Source organism: Thamnophis sirtalis, unplaced genomic scaffold (genome assembly GCF_051295495.1).
Source record: "Thamnophis sirtalis isolate CommonGarterSnake01/CBP01778 unplaced genomic scaffold, rThaSir2_p1.2 scaffold_8, whole genome shotgun sequence".
In the NCBI taxonomy this organism is placed as follows: domain Eukaryota; kingdom Metazoa; phylum Chordata; class Lepidosauria; order Squamata; family Natricidae; genus Thamnophis; species Thamnophis sirtalis.
This window is the reverse complement of record NW_028261388.1, coordinates 17,831,763-17,851,514: the sequence shown is the minus strand read 5'-3', so window position 1 is coordinate 17,851,514 and position 19,752 is coordinate 17,831,763. Positions and strand designations below refer to the sequence as shown.

Here is a 19,752-nt window from a genome sequence, read left to right as displayed (position 1 = left end):
ACTATTTCCTACTTCAAAAGCCATCTCTCACAATAACTGCTTGCTTACCCCATTTTATTCATTCTGTGAATAAAGCTGGGGCCATCTAAACACAGCCGTTTGGGGCCTACAAGTTCTGTAATACGTCTAGGTACTGACTCATTTTAAATGTCCCGTTCTTTGATAAATTTTTATACAGTTAGAGCAGGGATTTCAAACTCAAGGCCTGGGGGCTGTATTCGGCCCATGGGGTGCTTAGATCTAGCCCATGGAGTTGTCCTGGAAACAGTAAAATACAGACCTGCAGTGCCTCTGCCATCAAAAATAGAGCTCAAGGAGGGCCACGTGCAGCCCACCTGATCTCCCTTTGCGCTGGCAGTAGGGTTGCAGGAGGCTGTTGCAGCTGAAAACAGAGCTCAGGAATTTGCTGACAGAGTGCTTGGGCCAGCACAGCCTCCACCCTTGATATGAGCGACGTCAAGCTGACCATGCCCACCCTGGCCACACCTACCCTGTCCCCCCCAGCCCTCAATGAAATCGAATTTGACACCCCTGAGTAGACTCTCCTCCCAAAGATCTATCACAGGAATGGCAAACCTTTTTCGCCTTGGCTGCCAAAGCGCGTGTGCACTCACATGCCCACCCCCATAATTTAATGTCCACCCCACGCCATGCCCCTGTGCATGCATATGTGACTCTCCCTCGCTGCCCCATGCATGTGTGCATGGCTTTCTTGGAGCCTGGGGAGGGTGAAAATGGTCTCTCCCACCCCCTCCGGAGCCTGGAAATGGCCCATTTTCCAAATTCCGCTGTACCCGGTAGGTCCATTTTTCAACCCCCACAGGCTCCAGAGGCTTTCTAGGAGCCTGGGGAGGGCAAAAATGGCCTCACCTCCACCGGAGGCCCTCTGGAGGCTGGAAATGGTCTGTTTCCCACCTTCTGGTGGGCCCAGTAGGTCCGTTTTTGCCCTCCCCAGGCTACAAAGGCTTTCTAGGAGCCTGGGGAGGGCGAAAAATGGCCCAACACACAAACCAGAAGTTTGGAAACAGACTTCTGGGTTGCCCGTTTGGCTGTTTTTCTCCCTCCAGAGGCTTCAGGAGACTTTCCTGAAGTCTCCGGAAGGTGAAAAACAGCCCAACACACAACCCGGAAGTCAGTTCCCAAATTTTTGGTTTGGACGTTGGGCGCTGTTTCGGCCTCCGGAGGGTTCAGGGAAGCCTTCAGAGGCAAAAAATGGTCAAAAACGAAGCCCAAAAATCAGCTGGCCAGCACACACATGCGTGCTGGAGCTGACAGGGCAACGCCTGTCAGAAATGGCTCCGCATGCCATAGGTTCGCCATCACTAGCTTACCATCACTATCACTAGCTTACCAGATTGATGCCTCTTCCCAAACATTTGCCTCTCCTAGGATCATTGACGTTGTGATTTCACACTGACTTATGCCTATTCTAGGTTTAAAGTTTGAGGAGCTACAAGAGAAATTCGGGGCCGAATTCTTCAACATCTGCTTCAGTGAGAATGAGAGAGTTCTTCGAGCTGTGGGCAGCACCTTGCAAGATTTTTTTAACGGCTTCGATGCTTTGCTGGAGCACATAAGGACTTCGTTTGGGAGGCAGGTCACTTCAGAATCTCCTTCTTTCCTATGCAAAGAGCTCCCTGAAGGCAAACTTATGCTTCACTACTTCCATCCCCATCAGATTGTTGGGTTTGCCATGATGGGTATGGTGAAGGCAGCAGCAAGGAAGATCTACCAACTGGACGTTGAAGTGGAACAGATAGTAAATGATAAGCTATGTTCTGAGGACCTAAACCCAGGCAACTGCAGCTGTCTCACTTTTATTATCAAAGAGCGTGAAAACGCAAAGATCACAAAAGCGCTTCCTCTGGGGACATCTCAATCCCCCTCAGATCTGAGGATAAGCATTAACACCTTCTGCCGTGCTTTTCCTTTCCATCTGATGTTTGATCCCAGCATGTTGGTCCTGCAGCTGGGTGAAGGACTGAGGAAGCAGCTGAAGTGTGAGGTTCATAAGACGTTGAAGTTCCAGGACTGCTTTGAAATTGTTTCCCCTAAGATTGCAGCCGTGTTTGAACGTGTCCTCGTGAGACTGTCCACCCCTTTCGTGATCCGAACCAAACTTGAAGCCTCTGCCTCTGAAAATAAAGACAAGGTAAGAATGCTGTTTTCTCCTTGGAGGAACGCCGTTTTGGTAATTCACAGAAATGTCTAGCAGTTTTAAAAATGATAACGGTGGGAGTAAGAACTACTGCTAAGATGAAAGATGAATGGAGTCTGGTCACAAAGCAGAAGGTAAAGTGTGAACAGATGTCTTCGTGCTGTCTTCTGAGTGCAACATTCACAGATTTGCACATAGCAATAGCACTTAGACGTATTGTCCCATTGTGCTTTAAAGCACCCTCTGGGCAGGTTACAATATCAGCATATTTCCCCCAACAATCTGGGTTCTCATTTTACTGACCTCAGAAGGATGGAGGGCTGAGTCAACCTTGAGTCCCATCAGGATCGAACTCCAGGCTGTGGACAGAGTTTTTGCCTGCAATACTCTAGGGCACATCTCATGACTTAGAAAAATAAGAATCCAAGATATCTCTATATTTTATTGTAAGCTATAAACAGAAAAAATAAGAATCCAAGATATCTCTATATTTTATTTAAGCTATAAACAGGAAGTATAGACTTGGACATGTACTGAACTTTTTCCTGCTTTCAGGACTGCTCATGCAACCATTGATCCAACCTGATTTTTACCTCTCTCAAGCTTGTTTTAGATAGCAATAGCAATTAGACTTATATACCACTTTACAGACCTCTTTAAGCAGTTTACAGAGTCAGCATATTGCCCCCCCCTCCCAATAATTTGTGTCCTCCTTTTACCCATCTTGGAAGGATGGAAGGCTGAGTGAACCTTGAGCCTGGTACGATTCGAACTGCCAAACTGGAGGCAGACGGCAGTCAGCAGAAATAGCCTGCAGTACTGCACTCTAACCACTGTACCACCGTGGCTCATAAATTTTAAGCCCAATGTGTGGGTCTATTTTATGGTTTTTTGTGTGTACAGTTTGATTCTTCATTGCTAGATATTAGATCTTGAAATCCTAATACGTGTGGTCCTAAGATTGCTTCATCTAGCCTCCAACTGATCAGCTATTGTGAGAGTGTCAGACCTGAATAAAAAAGTGATTCTTTCCAATCATGAATCTCCTAAAATTCTCTTTAGCAAGCTTTTATTTAGATGAAAGCATTATTGATATAAGAATTACGGCAAGTGAGTTATTGTCAATTTAGAATCAGTACATCTCTGTGCGCATAAGACTTTCTAATTACAGTATTCTTTTTCTCCTAGCTTTACAGGGGAGTCTACAACTGTAAATTCTTTACCCATAATTGCTTGTTATCAGGCCAAGGAAGAACTCTTATCAATGAATAGCATGATCAGATAGATTAAAAGCTGCTGAAACATGCAGAAAACCAATAAGGCTGAATTTCCTCTCTTCTCCTTTCAGCATGATCAAATATTTTTTGTTGCTAAAACCAGGGTAAGGACCAGGAATAGATTTCCCATATTCAGTGGGAGAGACAGGTCAAAAAAAAAAAAAAAAAAGCATAGCAACTGAGGTGTCAAAGCGGGCAAGAGACTATGGGTAGTTGAGTTCTCTTGTTTCCTTTTTTATTGCTGATTTGACTTGTCCCCCCCCCCAACTTTGACTTGCCCCCCCGCCAACTTTAAAAGCATAGCAATTAAAGTATAAAGCAGGAAAGTGATGATTGGAAGGATGATTTCTTTTCCTGGTTGCTGTTTTTGGATTGTTTTCCCCCCTCTCTCCTTCTCTATGCTTTTTTCTTTCTCTTTTTGTAGGCAGGTAACGTGATTAGAAGTTAGACAGGAAAGAAGGAAAAAGCTCTTTACAGGGTAATATGATTAAAAGCTAGACTAAGTGATAGAAATAAAGGGAATATTAATGTACTATATTTTTATTTGATAAAATGAAAGTAATCATGAGAAACAGGTAGAATAATTAAATAATGAAAGATTGTAACCTAATAATAGATGTATATTGTTATGGGAATTATATAAGTTGATTGAATGTAATAATAATATTTAATCTGATCAGTTTTGTTTGCATTGGAACGTATGGTGCTCAGGTGCCACACTGCTCACGCATTGGTTTGACATTTTTAGGAAAAATAAATAAATGAAAGATTTCCCGAAGAGCGAAGAGCCGAGGTGGCGCAGTGGTTAAATGCAGCACTGCAGGCTACTTCAGCTGACTGCTAGTTCGGCAGTTCGGCTGTTCAAATCTCACCGGCTCAGGGTTGACTCAGCCTTCCATCCTTCCGAGGTGGGTAAAATGAGGACCCGGATTGTTGTTGGGGGCAATATGCTGACTCTGTAAACCGCTTAGAGAGGGCTGAAAGCCCTATGAAGCGGTATATAAGTCTAACTGCTATTGCTATTGCTACTGCTATTCCCATATTCAGAATCTGACTTAATGGGGATCCAAGCTAAACATTTCCTTTTTCGGGGGGGGGGGGGGGGATAGAAAAACCTCCAGAAGGAAGAAAAGAAGGCTAACTCTAGCTGCAAGAAGGGACAATAATTGTTTTGCAGCAAAATAAAGAATCTACCTGTTATTCCACTGTGATATTTATAATTTTTTTTAAAAAAATATTTCTTTAGATATATGTTTTCCAACTAGGTCAGGCTACAGGCCCAGAACCTCAGGATTTTATTCGTTTTGTTTCTTCATCCTTTTGCAGAAGGCTTCTTTCTATTTTACTAGTAAGGCCAGATTAGGGCATAAGAAAACAGGGATATTCTGTTATGCCTGCTGGGATATTCTGTCAGTGATCCCTGCTTTCTAATGGGGATGTTTGGAGGAGTATCATCTCCCCACTTAATTCCCTCTCCTCTCTCTCTCCCTCATTCTCTCTGTATAATATTCCCTCCCACTGCTTGAAATAGGAACAAAACTTTTTATTGACTTTACTACACTCAAAAGGTTTATTTCTAATCAGTATTTTTTTTGGGGGGGTGGTGGTAATAGGAAAGCAACAAGTGTGACCCTACCAAGGGTGGGCTGCTGGGGGTTCACACAGGTTCGGGCGATCCTCTAGCAAAGATTCTATGCGGTTTGGCAAACCCCCAAATCCCACTGCTGGCTGGCCCCTCCCACCCCTCCCACTCCACCCTCCCCTCCTAGGAGTCTCCACGCGACTTGTTCATCATGCCAGATAAGCGCAGGGCCCGTGTGGAGGCTCGGGAAGGGGGGAAAACAGGCCTACTGGAAATTCCGGAAGTCCTGAAATGGCCCTGTTTCCAGCCCCTGGAGGGCCTCTGGAGCCCAGGGGAGTTTTTGCCCTCCCAGAGGCTCGAGGAAAGCCTCCGGAGCCTGGGGAGGGAGAAAAACATCCCCTCTGCCATGGTACAGGAGGCAGACCAGGCCACGCCCACCATGGCCACGCCCACCCAGCAATGGGGCAGCGAACCCATTGCTGCAATTTTCGAAGCGCCCCCCCCCCAGACCCTACCAAGTATTTTTTAAATACTTCAGTTAATTTTTATGGATGGTTTTTTCTTTTGTCTTTACTTAATTTCCTTTTAAAATTCAGGTAGAATTATTAAGGAGGGGAGTAAAAAATTAACATTCTGCTTCTTTTGTGATAACAGTCTCACAAGGTTGAAAAAGCCCAAACAGAATCACATTTTTTCCCCATGTTTGTTCCATTCTTCTGTTAGTATTCCTCACGTTTGCTTGTCAGAATGTGTTAGGCTCTAATGATTTTTAAAATGAATTACATTGCTAATTTGACAGCTGGCAGTGGTTGTGAATGGAATAATGTAAAACAATAGATGACAATGTAGCTTTAAAAATAGATTCTCTACCACGCTAATAGCTATGCTCCACTAAAGTTTAAAACTTTTTAGATAGCCGTATAACTTTTTTAATTTAGGGATGTGCCGAAGCCTAATTTTAAAGATTATTTTTTTGTCCTAATGAAATCTTGTAATGAAAATTTTTTTAAATGGTTTGCAGAGTCTTTTTTTTTTAACCTGGATGCCCTTGAGATAGACAGCCTATTTTTCAGCAATTTCTGGGAATTTGGATGGCACACAAGGTGTGTTTATCCTAATGTGAGATATTTATTCTCCATGCAGAGTGTAGATTGACATTGTTTGGTTAATATAGTTGTGCCATCATATCAACAGGATTTCTCCAGGTTTTTTTTTTTTATACTGGCTATTATTCAACATCAAATTGTTGCATCTCCTTTCCATTGTATGTATTTGGAAACATCAGTTACTGTAAATACCTAGTGAATAGAAAACATATTTTGGGGATTAGATCCATACTTACACTGTTTTAAAAATCACCTGATACCTATAAGAAAGGATATGAATAAGGTGCTTATAAAGATGAAAATAATAAGGGATCTGGTGGCTCAGTGGGTAAGACACTGAGCTTGTCGATCAGAAAGATTGGCAGTTCGGTGGTTTGAATTCCTAGCACCGCAAAAAAAAAGAGTGAGCTCCCATTTCTTGTCCCAGCTTCTGCCAACCTAGCAGTTTGAAAGCATGTAAAAAATGCAAGTAGAAAAATAGGGAGCACCTTTGGTAGGAAGGTAACAGCGCTCCATGACCTTCAGCATTTAGTCATGCCGATGACAAGACCATGGAGATGTCTTCGGACAGCGCTGGCTCTTTGGCTTTGAAATGGAGATAGATAAGCATTTCCCTCTAGAGTCGGGAGCGACTAGGACATATGTGCAAGAGGAAAACCTTACCTTACCTTTACCTTAAAGATTAAAATAACATTTATTGAAAAGACCAGTCATGTGGTGACTACGGAAGAATTGAGTACTGAAATTAGAAAACCAAAATCAAGATCATATTTAATGCCAGGTGGAAGAACACATTGGAGGCCAAGATAAAAAAAATAAGATAAGTTGCAAGTAATTTAAAAAACACGAAAGAGCAAAAACTGAAGAATGCAAGGATCAGGACATGCCTAATAAAAAGAGATTGGCTTGGCACCAGAAAAAATAAAGGTGATTTGGAAATCATAAACCAACAAGTACAAGCAACAATTGGGAAAATCGAATGCTATGAGACATGAATCATCCCATTTAAGAAACATCAGCTATTATATTGGGAATAGAGGCAATTCTACCAAAAGGTAAAAGAAATTGTGAAAATTGAATATCAGACAAAAAGGGAACAATCCAGTTTTGGAAAGATCTATGGGGAGTTTAAAAATAGTATAATAAGAATACTAAATGGATAAAAAGATTGAAGATGAATTTTGTTATGATCAAATGAAATTTGAATTTAGCAATGATCAAATGGAAAACTTAATGACAATGAAATGTACAGATCCAATACAACATTTTTCCAGTTCAGATGTTAGCAAATCACAAAAGCAACATATCCCATTTTCACCCCGGTCAAATAAACCAACTTTGTACTCCTTTTTATATAAGCCAATCTTGCGTATGATTTGATCTTTGTTTCAAATTTTGTTCAACACTTTAAACAGCTTTTTTGTAAATCAAGCAAAAAGAAATTATTCCAGTTGCTCCCTGGGATTATCATTTTCATTTCCACCTTAATTTTTATAGCCTCATTCAGTTTGTTGTTCGTCTTTTCACAGATGATGAATACCCCCCCCCCAAGTTTTTTTCAAGTTGTTCTCAGCTATAGTTTGCTGCATAACTTTTTCTGTAACAACTTCTTCTGGGAATAGCATAAGCCTACAAAAATATAACATAGCTGACCTTATCGATTCAAAATCCCAATGCAATTCCTCAAAACTATCTATGCTATTATAAGTTGCTTGTCTTGTATGCCTCCAATACCAAACAACTCTTCTTTCCCATAAAAATACATTTATTCTTTAAAATGAATTACAAAACATTAATTTTCAGAGTCCAGTATTCCAATGTTTTCTGAGGCCTTAATCCATTTAAAACTTTTAAAAAGTGTTATTGGATTTTTATTTTTAAATATACATCAACAACAATACATGACTGCACTGTCTACCTCTATTCTAGTTTTTAATCAGGCCATCATTATATTAGAAAAAAAAGAAAAAGAAGAAAAAAATTCCTTTCTATCCATCATCTCTTGCCCATTTTAATACTTCAATTCTTATTCATTTTTTAGCTTGCCTCCCATACTCCTCTCTTGAATATTCGTCTCTATTAGCATCTGTGTCTTCACCATTCAGTCTGAATATTTCTCCCATGTCTATCCTCCTAAACTGCCAGGTGTCCAGAGTGTCTACCCAAACCCCTATCTCTCTTTCAAAAGTATCCTCCAAGTTATCCAATTTCATTTTTAAATCTTTTAAAGTATTTTCCCCTTGGTTTATTTTATTAGTCATTATTATATTTATCATCTTCTCCTTCTCATCTTTTTGCTTTATTTTCTGGTTTGTCTGTTCTATCTTTTCCTGCATTCTTTCTGCTGTCTCCTCTCTTTCCTGGACTCTTTGTTCTTCATTCTTTATCAATTGTAGGATATTTTTCATTTTCTCATTTATGCCTTGCAATCTTCTCTGTGATTCTTGTCATGGTATCGCTAAAGCTTTGAAACATCAACATCATTTCTTTTGAAATCTCACTCATTTCCCCCTGATGAAGCATCTTATTTTAGTCAGTCCTGCTCTTACTCAATAGTCCAAAAACAATGTATTCAAGTCCAATGTTGCTCCTCAAAAGGTTCAATACTCATAGTTCTTTATATCTCAGGATTATTAATCAATTCCATTTAAGTAGTCCAGGCAGCTTCTACAAATCAAAAGTCACTTTATTTTACTTAACAGTCTTCCTTATTCTCACAATAGAGTCTCCGGTAATCATAAAGTAGATAGTTATATGTTGTGGCCCAGTAGGAGCCGTTGGAGCTGCCGAAAGACTCAGATAGCGAGGGACCCTATGAGTCGGCTCTGGAAGATGTGGAGGACCCTGGGCAGGGTTCAGACTCCAAGCAGGGACCAGAGAGGCTGGTTGGCCACCAGGAGGCACCTGAGGCATGGAGCAGCGGTGAAAGCCAAAAGGAGTTTGTCCCTGACATCAGGCCTTGGAGCAGTGGTGAAGACGTCAGGCCCTGGAGCAGTGGTGAGGAGCTAAGGGAGTTGGTCCTGGATGCCAGGCAGAGACGGGCTGATAAGCGGGCAGCAATTATGGAAACATAGAAGATAATTGGGCCCAGGTGGTTGAGATTAGGCTCCTCCCAAGAGAGTATATAAGAAGAGACTTTGGGAGGAGACCTTTTGCAGAACACAACCGTTATACTAAGCTGGAGAAGCTCTTGTGTGTATTTCTTATCTGTGGAAGTCTGGGTTGCTGCCAAAGTCTTGTCTGTGAGTTAATTACTGTGAATAAATTGGCTAACAGTAATCTTGTGTCGGCGTGACTCACCGTATGGAGAGGGGTCAGAACAGTTATATAACTAAGTATCACCACAGTCCTCCTGATGAATGTTGTTTATTTCTCTTATCAGGAATTTTCCTAGGCTTGTAAGGTAATGGTATATTTTCCATTCACCAGTAGATAACATCCTCAGCTTAGGCTTCAGCATGGTTTCAAGTCTGATAAATTGATTAATCCAATTTTAGTTCATTTTCTAAAAGCAAAGTCGACTATTCAAGTAGATAATTCCAGCATTTTATAATGCCTTTCCAAAACAACACCTACCCAGTGTAAAAATCCAATTTTCTATATTTTAAAAGGTCTTTAGCTTTTCTCCCCTTAGTTCCTTCCTTATGGGTCTAGGATTTTTCTCTCTATGGTTGTTTACCACTTTAAGAAATAATTCTAAGAGTCTCTTTTTCCTGGATTTTCCTCTTTTTTTAGGTTAGGGTCTAAATAAAAAAGGAATCTTATCACCCAGCTCTAGTCACTGTTCATCTACACCACTCCTGCACATTTATTTTTTGCCTTGGCTGTCCCAGCTTCATGGCAGCCATGATGGCTGCCTCTTCTTTTCATGGATGAGAGGGAAGAAGCCCTGGGTCAAGCAGAAGAATTGCTGCTCTCCACAACCTGCAGGACGCACCTCTTTTCTTCACCATCCCTAGAGAGTGGCTTTAGCTCCTTTAGGAGCCCTCCCAATGGGGAGAACTCGATGTGGGAGTGTGGAGACCCATTCCTTACGTCTGATCTCACCACGTCATCATCCAGAAGTCCCCGTTTAAAACTTTCTAAAGTCAAAACATTGTCTTGTTGTTTTTTTTTTGCTGTTTATTTTAAATTATCAAAAACTATATAAATACATTTTCATTATCTTATATTAAGGATTGAAAGCACTAACTTGGTATATTTCCAGACCTGTCATTTTGAAGGTGTGTAACTTCTTGAAAGCAATAAATAGGCAAATTTCCAAAAATAGGTAGCAAAAGAGGTGTCATTTGAAAAGACTCTGTTGGTGGTTGGCAAATTCTCTCAGCTCTTGGTTCTTCCACCTTCTGGAGAGAGAGAGACCCTGCTTTCATTTTCCTTGTGAAAAGTAACCATATGGAATGCAGCTTGGGTTATGTCACATCCCTTCTTTATCCTGAGAGAATCAAAGAAGCAAACTACTTGGCAGCCCTGTCTCTTGCTGCAAATGTTGACTCTATTTTTCACAAGTTGTCTTCAGCCCACCATTCTTCCCTGGAAGTCTGTATTTAAAACAGAGACTTTATTGATGAAAATGACATTTACTTTGGAGTCAATACTACAGAGCCTGTGGGTATTACATTGCCTAAGACACCCTCTCCCCCAAGATGGCATTTATTTATTTATTTTAATTTATTAGCTGTCACATTCCCATGATATCCATGAGACCTCCAAATAAAAAAGAAAATAATTTATCATTTCTGATTTTCTTCTAATGTTTTACAAAGTTTCAAGGGAGATATGAGCCATTCTAAAATTAATTTAGGTTATTTGCAAGTTCTGGAACAATTTTGTAAAATAGTGTGAAGTTACATGGTTGCTGTAAAGATGACTAAAATCTTGATTGAAGAATTAGGTTAAAAGCATAATTTGGAATAATTTGCTGATTATATATTAGAGATATATTGAACAGAGAAAGTTTTAGATTTTCTTCCATTTGGAAATGTTTGGAAATGTTTGGAAATGTTTGGAAATGTTTGGAAATGTTTGGGAATGTTTATTCCATTTGTATGCCGCCCTATTCCCGAGGGACACAGGGCGGCTAACAAACAAAGGTGGGGGGGAGGAATACAAACAACAAAACAAAAGACAAACAAGTTAAAAACAAAGCAACAGTCGCAACAATTCAAGTGGGGCTGGGAACTCATCAGCCCCAGGCCTGCCGGAATAGCCAGGTCTTAATGGCTTTGCGGAAAGCCTGAAGGGTGGTGAGGGTCCGGATCTCCACGGGGAGATCGTTCCAGAGGGCCGGAGTAGCCACAGAGAAGGCCCTCCCCCGAGGGGTCGACAGTCGACATTGGCTAGCAGATGGTATTCGGAGGAGGCCTAATCTGTGGGATCTAATTGGTCGTAGGGAGGTAATTGGCAGGAGGCGGTCTCTCAAGTACCCAGGTCCAATACCATGTAGGTATTTCTGTTTTCTACTGGTGTTTAGTAAAAGTATTATGTACTTAGTTCTTATAAACTACTTGATAGTTCATTTTTTTGTCATTCAGTAGCAGCTTGGACTTTGAAAAGCAGACATGGACACTGGCACAGATACACAGTTTTTTTTTCTTGTGAGTATTTTAGATGTTTTTCTTGCAGTGAGTTTTGTATTTAGGGAAATAGCCATAACATTGCCAATCAATTAACAGTAAACACTGAATCCGTTGCTGTTTACTTTTGGTTAATCAACAGAAGCATGACAGGTAATACAGTTTAATAGATAAGGGTGTTTAGTTAAACACATGTTACTACACTGATAATTTAGTATTGACAGGCTAGCTTTTTCTATAAGTGTGAAACAAACAAACATGAATGTGATTAATAGGATTTTCCCAAATTGATAGTGCGGTAGAAGTACATATTGATTAAATTACTCAAGATTTTTTTTTAATATCAGCATAATAGGGTCAGGATGTAAGTTCAGGTGAAATTTGAAGTGTAGATGCAAAAGAAACAAAAATACCCCAAAAGGACAGTATAAAAGAAATTAAATCTGGGGCTACTTGATTGTAAAAATCATGAACTGTATCACATACATTATTGTTGTTATTTCATATAACAAGAATGAAGGTAGCATTTAAGGTCTCCCCAAACAATCAAAGAATACAGTAGACTGTAACACTTGGGGACCTCATAGGTTTGCCACTGCCATTTAATAGGACAGAAAGGTTTAAGGTTTATTAAGGTTTATTAAGGTTTATTAAAATTTGTATGCCACCCACTCCCATCGGGACTCTTGTGTTGATACACAATAGGCAATACAGTTAACTGCATTTAACTCAGATCAGATTAAAGTTACAATTAAATAAAATATTTTGTCTGTGCTCCAGTGGTGGGTTCCGGATCCCGTTGCAACTGGTACGGTGCAGTGGGCCCCGGCATCCACCACATGAACGTATGCATGCATCCTTACCTCCTGCGATGCCTCTGCGACGCTCCAGCTGCTCGGCGGAGCGTCATGCAGACGCCGTACACTCCGTGCACAGAAGCGCTGAAGAATTCAAATACAGGTGAGGGTGGGTGGACCCTCCGGAGCACTGTACCAGAACGGTACACAGTGCTCCCGGCAAGTACCGGTATGCCCGCACCGGGGTGTACCGCCTGCAACCCACTACTGCTGTGCTCACTTGCTCATTTCTGTGGCATGCTTTTCAAAGACGCATTTAATAACTAATTAAGCAAGCATGAACCTTTGACTTTTTATTTATTTAGCCTATGGCATACAATGTCAAGGAAATCTACAAATGCTAAATACAATGCAGTTCTGACAGCCTAGCTTGCTAGTTCATTCTGTTTGATGCTTGTGCATCTTTCTTTGGTTGCACTGCGGGGCAGTGGTGGGTTCCTACCAGTTCAGACCGGTTTGAACTGGGATTGGTTTGGTAGCCTGGGTCACCATAGGCGGCGCCATCTTGTTTTTTGCTTCTGCCCATGCTCAGAGCAATTTTTATTGAACTGCACATGCACATGAAGAGCGTGCGCAGCATGGCCATGAGTGAACCGGCAGTAGTGACTGCCAGAACCCACCCCTGCCGCAGGGGGGGGGGGGAGACTAGCTTTACATCAGTTAGCTAGTGGTGCTTAGTTTGCTAACTCTTCCAGGCTCCTCTGCCGGTCTCACCTCTCCTTGTGTCTCAATACCTTGCATCCAACCAGGTCCAATTTCTGCTCTCCATACATACAAATGCAGATTGTTTTTTTTTCCATTGATATTTTATCCATTTAACTACTCACATTTCAAACTATTGGGTGGGCAGGAACTATTGATCGAGTGATGGGAGCTCATGTCAACTCATGAAGCTGGACTTGAACTGTCAGATTGCAGACCATTTCTGGCTGGCAGTTCCAGCATCATTAAGCCACTGTGCCACTGCATCCCTTATCTTAGACTCAAAAGGTCTATGTCCATGATGGCGAACCTATGGCATGCATGCCAGAGGTGGCACACAGAGCCCTCTCTGCTGGCATGTGCATTGTCGCCCCAGGTCAGATCTCTGTGGCATTTCTTTTGTGAGCTTCTGTTTCCCTGCAAACGACGAAAGAGAAGCTTGCGAAAGAAAAAGATCTTACCTCTTGCTGTGCTGCCGGTGTTGGGATGCCCCGCCTCCTGCCAGCCAGCTGGTCTTTGGGTCTCTGCTGCACATGCATAGATGCACACGCATGCATGCATACATGTGTATGTGCGCATACCTTTCAGTTTTGGCATGTGCAGTTTGGGCTCTTGGTGTCTAAAAGGTTCTCCATCACTGGTCTACATGGAGGTCTATTAGTATTTCTTCATAATGATTTCTCCTCTGCAAATCGTATCCTCCAAAACCAAATGATCAGAGGAACATCAAGCAACAACAAGTCATTTGATCTCCATCAAGTGTTCCCTGCCCTAAATGTAGTGTTGTTTTAAAGGTAAATATGGCATTTGGAACCTCTTTAGGCCTAATAATATTAATTTTGCTACAAGAGAAGCAGCACTGGAGTCTGACTCCAGTAACTTAATTGTATTTGAGGCTGTTTTGTAATGAGGTGATTTATTGCTCATCAATGCTCGATGCTTCTAATGAGTTGTTTTAATGAGGAAATTTAAAAACATTGCCTACTGTCTTGTAATCCTGAGGTTATAAATTGCGGAGGTGAGATGAAGTCTAATGGAGATGAGGATTACTTCATCACGGAAAACGTGAACAAGGACTAAATAAAATGAGGTGTAAATCAGAGAGAAGCAATTACAATTAAAGCATCACAATTAAGAGTAGCTCTCTGACTCGAAACCATGATCCCATCTGCCTTATGCTCATGGAGGGGTTAAGAAAAGATCGTTCTAACAATATCAGAAAACAAACTTACTATATCTTTATTTACTTACTATATTTCTTTACTTACTATATCTTTAGATATGTTGAATTATCTATGTCCATGATGGCGAATCTATGGCACGCATGCCACAGGTGGCACGCAGAGCCATTTGTCAAGGCACCCGAGGCATTGCCCTGTCAGCTGGCCAGAGCATGCTCACTGGCCAGTTGACTTTGGCCTTCTTTTGAGACCATTTTTTGCCCTCCGGAGGCATGAAGCCTCCAGAGTGTGAAAAACCAGCCCTATAAGCAAACTGGAAATTCAGGAATGTACTTCCGATTTGCTTGTAGGGCTGGTTTTAGCCCTCCGGAGCCTTCAGGAGGCTTCCCTGAAAGCTCCAGAGGGCAAAAAACGACCCTACGAGCAAACCAGAAGTCACTTTTTTCATCCTCTGGAGCCTTCAGGGGCCTTCTGGAGCCTTCCCTGAAGGCTCTGAAGTGACTTCTAGTTTGCTTGTAGGGTCGTTTTTTTCCCTCTGGAGCCTTCAGGTAAGCCACCTGAAGGGTCCAGAGGGCTAAAACTGGTCCTACGAGGAAATCTGAAGTCCGTTCCTGAAGTTGTGGTTTGCCCGTAGGGCCGGTTTTTGTTTTTGTTTTGCATTCCGGAGACTTCAGGGAAGCTCTTGAAGCCTCCAGAGGGCCTCGGAGGGGGGCGGCCCTCCCCAGGCTCTGAGCCACCGCGCTCCTCTATCCAAATATTGGCATATCCTAAAAACTAATGTCCCACCAACAGTGGGGAAAAAAGTGAAAAGGCTTGCAGCATATTTCAGGAAGACAGAAACCTGAATGAAAACTTCATACCAATCATGGAATATTTCAAGAAAGATAAAGGTTTTGGAATGGCTTCGGCATTTCCAGACTTAATGAAAATTCATAGGAAGATCTGAAATAGGCATTGCATGCAGAGAAATCTATTGAGAACTAGTATTTCTGAGTTAGAAAAAAGCAAAAAAAAGTTTTTTGAAACTATGTTCATTATTTTCTTATTTTGATTCAGTACATGCAACTGGTAAACATGTATTCCTATTTCCTAAAACATTTTATATTTAACTTTGTACCTCGCAGAGATTGAATCAGCTTCTGTTCACTTAGGAATTCACTGGAACAAACAATTTGATTGGGGGTGCCTAATTTTTTTCATGCGGCTGTACATATGGTACATTCCTGTTCAGTTGTTCTAAACCTTCTGTAAGTCTGATTTATTAGTGAACTATTTCTGTCAGTACACAATGTCGTTGAGGGAAATCAAACTATCATTGATTTGGCCCACATATTCAGCATCTCTGACAAAAACAATATTGCCTGTATTTTGAGACGGAGTTGTTGGATAAATAAAAGACACGATCAAATATATTGTGGCAAGCTCGGGCTTTAGTACAAGATAATATTTTCACGATGAAAGCCATAAATGGATGTTTCTCAGGAACTGCGGTCCTCAGAGATTTTGTACCATATTCAAATCCGGTGAATGCCTTTGGAATGAAGTTTTTTTAGGATATCTTTTTCTACAGGGAAGCTAAACAAATAAAATTTATTTTTAAAAAAGCCCGAACTGAGTGTCTGAGTACAGCAGATGTAAATCTAGGGGAAAGCATTTGGCTATTTACATGGAAGATAGGAAATATAGTATGATTGAAGGCCATTTATATCAACATTAATTTGCAAAAGGATATTTAGAAATTGGAGTGAGAGAGCCTGATGGAGCCATATAAGCTAGGATTACTTTATTTGAATAGAATCTTGCAAGTCTGAATATCCTTCATTCCCTACTTTATCTTTGTATGAACTAGGAAGTGGCCTCCGATATTTATCTAAATTAGTTTCTTGGAACAGGCTCTTATCTGACCATTGCCTTTGTATTGCTTCTTATTCTTGTCCTTCAAGGCTACAGCCTGTTCCCTCTGCACTGATAACCAACATCTTAGATTGTATCCAGGAGCCACTTCAGCTTCTGAAACAATGGCTATACATGGGGATCCCCAAATATCTAGATCAGGAGTGCCAAACTCAAGGCCCACAGGCTGGATTCGGCCCACAGGGTGCTTAGATCTGGTCCATGGGATTGGCCTGGAAACAGCAAAGGACTGGCTTGTGGTGCCACTGCCAGCGAAAACGGAGTATGGGGGCTGCACCTGCCCCCAGGTGCCCCATTTTTACCAGCAGAGGGCTATCAAAACAAACTAAAAACAACAAAACGAGAAATGTTTCTTCTTTTGCATTTGGGCATGCAAAAAGGGACAGGAAAGTAGAAAGAGAAAGAGGAAAGAAAAGGAAAGATGGGAAGAGAGCAAGGAAGGAAAAATAAGGAAAGGGGAAGGAAGAAGAAAGGAGAATGAACAGAGAAAGCAAAAGGAAGGAAGAAAGGAAGGAAGGAGATTATAATGTGAGGGAGGGTCTCAGGGAAGTTCTGCCTTAGCACTTGGGCACCACAGGTGCCCCTGACATGAGTCATGTCAAGCTGGCCATGCCCACCACAGCCACATGCCCTCCAAGGTCAAACACAACCCTGATGCAGCCCTCAATGAAATTGAGTTTGACACCCCTGATCTAGATCATTGTATTCTGGATCAGATATAGTTTCTGACAAACAAGGTTGAAATAGGAGGTGATCATGGCTTGAGGACCCATGAATAGAAACTCTTAATCGAATTATGGGCATATTTGGCACCTAAAATGGATTTCTGCAAATTACAGCTTTTCTGTGCTCCTTGAGCAGGAACTGACAGTCAAGAAGGGTCATTTTTGCTCGTTTTTGCCCCCCCCCAGGAGCACTCTGCAAGCCCCCCCAAGGCTATTCATGCCTTTTATTTGAAAAAAAAATGGGCCTGTTTTTGCGAAAAACAGGCCGTTTTGGGGAGGTTTGCATAGTGCAAAACTTTTTTTCCCCTTTTGTAAAGTTCTTTAACTGATTGATGAGAATTACATTGATCAAGTGCTGTGCCAGTAGGAACAAAGTTAGATGCTGCAGATTGTCAGCAATTTCCTTCTCCAGCACATGGATAAATACACCTGGAAACATCTACCTACCTACCTACTCTCTTTCTCGCTACCTACCTACTCTATTTCTCTCTCTCTCTATCCCTCTATCTACCTACCTACACACACTCACTCTCTCCCTACCTACCTACTGTATTTCTCCCTCTCTATCTCTCTCTATCCCTCTGTCCACCTACCTACCTATCTACCTACCTACCTACTCTCTCTCTCTCTCTCCCTACCTATCTACTGTATTTCTCTCTCTCTCTCTTTCTCTCCCTTTATCTACCTACCTACCTATCTACCTACCTACCTACCTACCTACTCTCTCTCCCTACCTACCTACTGTATTTCTCTCTCTTTCTCTCCCTCTCTATCACTCTATCTACCTACCTACTTTTTAAAAAAAATTGCCTCTTCAAAACCTTGGTGCGTCTTATACTCTGGTGTGTCTTATACTCCAAAAAATACGGTAAGTAAACTGTGACCACAGCATTCACTTGGGCTTCTAGAGCAATCATTATATTATAAAAAGAGATTAGCTTAATTTGGAAAAGCTTGTTTTTGACATTCCTGGGCTGGCTTCTAATAATGATAGCATACAAGGAAATGCTGTTTGACAATATGTGCTTAGATCCTGCCAAGTACAGAACTGACCAGTAATTGGTCTGTATTTTATGTGATTCATCCCTTCCCATTTTTGTGTATCGGAACGATGTTTGCTTTCCTTCAGTCTTCCAATATCTTGCCAGATCTTCAGCAGTTTTCACAGATTGTATTCATTTACCATGAGATCACTTTTCTATAGCCAGCTTTGCTGTACCTTAAAATTCAGCTGGTCTTGGAAACTTGAAATCATTTAGATTGGCTAGGAGAATGCTAAGTTGGGTTCCCCCCTTTCTTCAGGGATGATACAACAGGTTCACTCTCTTTTCAGAAAGACGTTCGGTACTGTCACCTTCTCCCTTTTCTCCTTTATAATTGCCTCATCTTTCTCTACAACAGACCAGCAACCGTCTTGATATTTTTTTCCACCATCTTCTTATATTTGAACATCCCTTGCTAGCTTCATCTCATAATACTCTGTAGGATTCCTAGCGGCTCATGTTCCTCACTTGTTATCAGCACCTCCTTGCATTTCCTATATAACTCCTTATTTCTGCTTTTCAGCTTGCTCTTGAGTTTGCTATTCATGCACAAGCCTCTTAAAGCTTTTCCCATTTTTTAATCTTCTCGTGGGGATTGATTCTGCCTGGGCTTCCACTCGCTTTCTTTTCAGATCTTCCCATACCTCTTCGACTTGCTTGTGGAAGGCTGCCTTTACCATCAGGCCTGCCTGATCAAATTAGAACAGGCTAAGGCAGTGATGGTGAGCCTTTTGGGCACTGAATGCCAAACTGGAACCCGCATGCATGTTCCGGAAACCCAAACACCAGCTGGCCGGTGTGCAGGCATGCGCCAGCCAACTAATCTTTGGGTTTCTGGCACATACATGCATGCCGGCCAGCTGCTCTTTGCGCACGCTGATGCACAGGAATTCCAAAGACCAGCTGGCTGAGCATGCCTGTTTTCAGTCCATTGTGGGCCATTTTCAGGCCATTTTTTGCCTGAAAATGGCCCGAAAAACAGGCTGAAAGTGGTCCAAAAATGGATTGAAAATGACCTGAAAAACAGCCTGAAAATGGCCCAAAATGGCCTGAAAAAGTCTGAAAATGCCCCGGAAAATGGCCATTTTTTTTACCGTTTTGGGGGCCATTTTTCAGCACTCTGGCACCCGCAAAGACCAGCTGGCTGGCACGCATGTACACTCTGGAAACCAGAAGAGCAGCTGGCAATGGCACGTATGCCCTCAGAGAGGGCTCTGCATGCCACCTCTTGCACGGGTGCCATAGGTTCACCGTCATGGGGCTAGGATGATCGAGCTAGTCTGCTATCCAAATCCAGGGTTAGAAGAGAAAGGCCAATAAAATGGAAGATACCTCTCTGTTTCTGGTACTTGAGAAATTCAACAGCATTGTCAATGATAAGTAGTCCAGTTCATTTTTACAGTTTTGTTTACTATTTATAAGCAGGTTTGCAGGAACATTATAAAATTAATACTTGAACTAATTAAAAATGTTGTGGATTATTCTGTACCAAATAATTAACATGATTAGGAACTGTCATATACGTTACTCCAATTGTCTATAAGGTTATTGAGCTCAGTTAATCAATGTTGACATGTTTAAGTCCTTTTTGGCCTTGATTTCATGTTTTTCAAATACTAAATTGTCCTTAA

At 41.6% G+C, this 19,752-nt stretch overlaps 1 protein-coding gene across 3 annotated transcripts in view; it reads left to right on the top strand.

Moving 5' to 3' along the window:
• The window catches only part of GUCY1A2 (guanylate cyclase 1 soluble subunit alpha 2), a 221,775-nt gene that overhangs the window by 36,995 nt on the left and 165,028 nt on the right, over window positions 1-19,752 (top strand). For all 3 annotated transcript variants that reach the window (XM_087721159.1, XM_087721160.1, XM_087721161.1), the window contains exon 4: window positions 1,434-2,152. In XM_087721159.1, the coding sequence (XP_087577285.1) occupies window positions 1,434-2,152 (719 nt within the window). The remainder of the gene's footprint in view (window positions 1-1,433; window positions 2,153-19,752) is intronic.